The following is a 4,548-nucleotide window of genomic DNA, read 5'->3' on the forward strand; positions in this document are numbered from 1 at the left end:
AAAATTAAAATAAAATAAAATAAAATAAAATAAATTTTAAAATAAAATAAGATGCTTACCCTTCTAATTGTTGTGAAGATTAAATGATTTAGTCATGAAGTGCTTACAACATTGCCTGGCACATAATAAGTACTCAACTGAATTCCAGTTGCAGTTAGTTTCTCCTGTTATAACTGTATGAGTCTGTTTCAGGGCTATTCTGATCCAGTCACCTGCTATCTATCTATTCATATGTCAGAACCACTCATGGCACCATTTTACAATGTTAAGAGATGTCTACAGGCAAGCTCCTAAAAACCACATTTCTTTCCTTCTTTCTTATCTTAGAGACAGGAGTCTTGCTCTGTTCCCCGGGCTGGAAGTAGGCAGTTCCATGATCATGGCTTACTGTGGCCTTGAATAAGTGATCCTCCTTGCACAAGTGATCCTCCTGACTTGGCCTCCCAAAGTGCTGGGATTACAAGCACGAGCCACGAGGCTGAGCCCATAAAAAACATTTTTCTGGCCAGGCACAGTGGCTCACGCCTGTAATTCCAACACTTTGGGAGGCCGAGGCAGGCAGATCACCTGAGGTCAGGAGTTCGAGACCAGCCTGGCGAACATGGTGAAACTCCATCTCTAACAAAAATATAAAAATTAGCCAAGTGTGGTGGTAGGCACCTGTTATCCCAGCTCTACTTGAGAGGCTGAGGCAGGAGAATTGCTTGAACCCAGGAGGCAGAGGTTGCAGTGAGCCAAGATAGCACCATTGCACTCCAGCCTGGGCAACAAGAGTGAAATTCTGTTTCAGAAACAAACAAACAAACAAACATTTTTCTTTGTTCTTTCCTGTTGATTCTGTCAGATAAACTTTAGAATAATTTTCAGATCCTCCATCTCCTACCTATTCATTTGAATTGTATTACATTAATAAACTGAAAAGAAATGACATCTATATGTCTAATAGGTCATTCCATCTTAGAAACTGGAATGCTCTTATAATTATTTCAGGCTCTTAAATTATCTCATAGTTTTCTGCATATGTCTCATTACTTGTTAAAGGCATTTTAAAATATTTTATGTTTTTGGTAATAATGTGAGTGGTGGTATACTTTCCCTTAATTATATTTTCTGATTTTGCTGGCATTATAAAACTATTGGTTTTATACACTTGCTTTACAGCTAGTCAACAAGCTAAACTTTTAATTCTAAAAGTTGTCTCTTGGGTTTCCTGTTATAAAATAATAGCTTGTATCTCCCATAATACAATGAAAAATTGTATACCAATTCTCAACAAAAGATATCAATGGAAAATTCTCAAAGGGGATTGTGTTTTTTTTAAGACAGAGTACAGTGGCACTCTCATAGATCACTGCAGCCTCGAACTGCTGGGCTTAAGGGATACTTCCACCTTGGCCTCACGAGTAGCTGCGACTATAGATGCATGCCACGCATACCTGGCTAATTTTTTTTTTAATGTAAAAAACATAGGTGGGGTCTTGCTATGTTGACTCAGCTGGTCTCAAACTCCTGGCCTCAAGCGATCTCCTGCCTCAGCCTCCCAAAGTGCTGTAATCTCAGCACTTTGGGAGACACCTCACCTGGCCTCAAAAGGGATTTTAAATGGCAAAACATGCAAAAAATATTTAATGTGTTTGGGAAATAACCCCTGACTCCTGGCCTCCCAATCTCCCATAGACCATTACACAGAAGCAGGTCCATGTTTTACTAAAGGAAGAGTGTCAGCAATAAACTGTTGAGTGAAAAGACCAAGCTATAGGACAGCATGCACAGAATAAGCCCATTTTGTTAAAAACTATATTTCACATACACAGCACATACTAAATATAGCATGGCTATAGAAAAGTATCTGGGAGATTATTAAATTATTAACGGTGCTTGTCTGTGGGGAATACAAGTAGGAGCAAACTTTTACCTTCTATTTGGCTTGCTATCTACCCTCAAATAGATTACTAATTCTGAAGCATTGTTTTAAGCTAGTAAGATCTTTTTTCAGTTTCTTTTTAAACATACCTAAATTCAGAGGACAGAAGTAGACAATTTTTGCACATCCACCTTGAACTTAATCATTACACAGAAAATAGCTGGAAAACTATTATGTTTTGAATATATGTTGAATACATACGATTTTTACTGCAGACATGACACACAGCCCATAGTGCCCAGAGCTGAACCTCTGGTTGAGAGAAGTTGCCAAGGAGTGGGAAAAATGTCTTGAGAGATCTGAAACAAAAAAAGTACAAAGCTGTTAATCCAGAACTCAGGCCAGTATTCAGGGATATAATAATTAATACTATGTAATTAATATAATAATGTATATAATTTTCATGGCCGCACACAGTGGCTCACGCCTGTAATCACAGCACTTTGGGAGACCAAGGCAGGTGGATCGCTTGAGCTCAGGAATTCAGGACCAGCCTGGGCAACAAACAAACAAACAAACAAACAAACAAACAAATTAGCTGGGCCTGGTGGCCCACGCCTGTGGTGCCAAGTGGGAGGATTCTCAAGTGGGAGGATCACTTGAGCCTGGGAAGTCAAGGCTGCATTGACATGTGATCCTGCCACTGCATTCCAGCTCCAGCCTGGGCAACAGAGCAAGACCCTGTCTCAAAGGGTTGAAAAAAAAAGAATTTTCAACATTTTCCCCATAGGGTCAACTCCTCCTTGTGACCGAGCATACAATGAAGCTATTATTTAAGAAATTGCATTCTGTACTGGACACTTTATACATTCAATATCTCACTGCATCCTCAATCTTACACACTGTCAGCCTCATTTTACAAACAAGGAAAACTGACTTTCTAGAAATGACTTTCCCAATATCACAGAGAAACAGGATTTGAACATAAGGCTAACTGACTGTAACACTTCATCACTGTATCACTGAGTACAGCCTTTAAGAAAAGCACAACATTGGGCCAGGCATGGTGGCTCACACCTGTAATCCCAGCACTTTGGGAGGCCAAGGTGGGCAGATCATGAGGTCAGGAGACCAAGACCATCCTGGCTAACATGGTGAAACCCCATCTCTACTAAAAATACAAAAAATTAGCCGGGTGTGGTGGCAGATGCCTGTAGTCTCAGCTACTTGGGAGGCTGAGGCAGGAGAATGGCGTGAACCCGGGAGGCGGGGCTTCCAGTGAGCCAAGATCGCGCCACTGCACTCCAGCCTGAGGAAGAGAGCAAGACTCGATCTCAAAAAAAAAAAAAGAAAAGAAAAAGAATAGCACAACATCATGAAATTACCTATAGGTCACCAATGCTGTCATCTTACAACTTGAACTTGGCCAATTCTGGATGGTTGCATGCTACTCCAAAAACAAGAGAGAGAAACCAAGATTTGAATAATTCACCATTTACAACAAAATTTTTCAAAATCTGGGAATGACTGAACAAATTTAGATACACCTACTTGGCAAAATACCAATCACATAACGATTATATACACAGAATATCTTAACAGTGTAGGAAAAAATATAAGAACAAGGAGCATCTGTTTAAAGATACTGGACTGAGCACACATTTATACCTCTACTCCCTCCATAATCCCATTAACAGAAAGTAAAACAAAGAACAATGCACATGGAAAAATGGTAACTGATTTAATACCTAGCACTTGGAAAGGTTAAAACACAAACCAGGCTGGACGCGGTGGCTCATGCCTGTAATCCCAGCACTTTGGGAGTAGAGGTCTCTACTAAAAAAAAAAAAAAAAATTAGCTGGGTGTGGTGGCAGGTGCCTGTAGTCCCACCTACTAGGGAGGCTGAGGCAGGAGAATGGTGTGAACCCCGGGGGCGGAGCTTGCAGTGAGCCAAGATCGCACCACTGCACTCCAGCCTGGGCGACAGAGCAAGACTCTGTCTCAAAACAAAACACAACAAAAAACACAAACCAATTTGAAGAGAACCCCTAAGAGACTTAAAAATTTGGCACATGAGGTACTTCCTGAAGTGAAATTACAGGTCGGGTTGAAAATAGGAGGACTGGGCCGGGCACGGTGGCTCATGCCTGTAATCTCAGTCAGCACTTTGGGAGGCCAAGGCAGGTAGACCACCTGGGGTCAGAAGTTCGAGACAGGCCTGGAAAACATGGTGAAACCCTGTCTCTACTAAAAAAATAAAAATTAGCCGGGTATGGTGGCGTGTGCCTGTAATCCCAGCTACTCAGGAGACTGAGGCAGGAGAATCGCTTGAAGCTGGGAGGTGGAGTTTGCAGTGAGCCGAGACGGCGCCACTGCACTGCACTGCAGCCTGGGCGACAGAGCAAGACTCCATCTTGGGGGAAAAAAAAAAAAAGAAAAAGAAAATAGGAAGACAGGTTCAAAGGATTAGGACTCCCAGATTTCTTCCGTGATCTTTAATAAAAAAGTCTGGACTGAGCAACCGCATAAACAATTCAGGGTGGGAACACCATGCTAAAAACAGGGATGTGTCTGGAGTTAAAATCTAAATACTAAATGTTGAGATTCCCTGCCCCTCAACTCTCTTCTTTTACTAGGCTTTCAGACTATTGGCAATGAAGCTTATAATTTTTTTTTTTTTTTT

General features: G+C 41.2%; 1 protein-coding gene across 1 annotated transcript in view; it reads right to left on the reverse strand.

Annotated features, from left to right (window-relative positions):
- The window catches only part of ZYG11A (zyg-11 family member A, cell cycle regulator), a 55,669-nt gene that overhangs the window by 3,602 nt on the left and 47,519 nt on the right, over positions 1 to 4,548 (reverse strand). Inside the window, 2 exon segments of the mRNA XM_017874589.1 lie at positions 2,126 to 2,223; positions 3,250 to 3,311. Of these exon segments, the coding sequence (XP_017730078.1) occupies positions 2,126 to 2,223; positions 3,250 to 3,311 (160 nt within the window).

Source organism: Rhinopithecus bieti, unplaced genomic scaffold, assembly GCF_001698545.2.
Source record: "Rhinopithecus bieti isolate Rb0 unplaced genomic scaffold, ASM169854v2 scaffold_7684, whole genome shotgun sequence".
Classification (NCBI taxonomy): domain Eukaryota; kingdom Metazoa; phylum Chordata; class Mammalia; order Primates; family Cercopithecidae; genus Rhinopithecus; species Rhinopithecus bieti.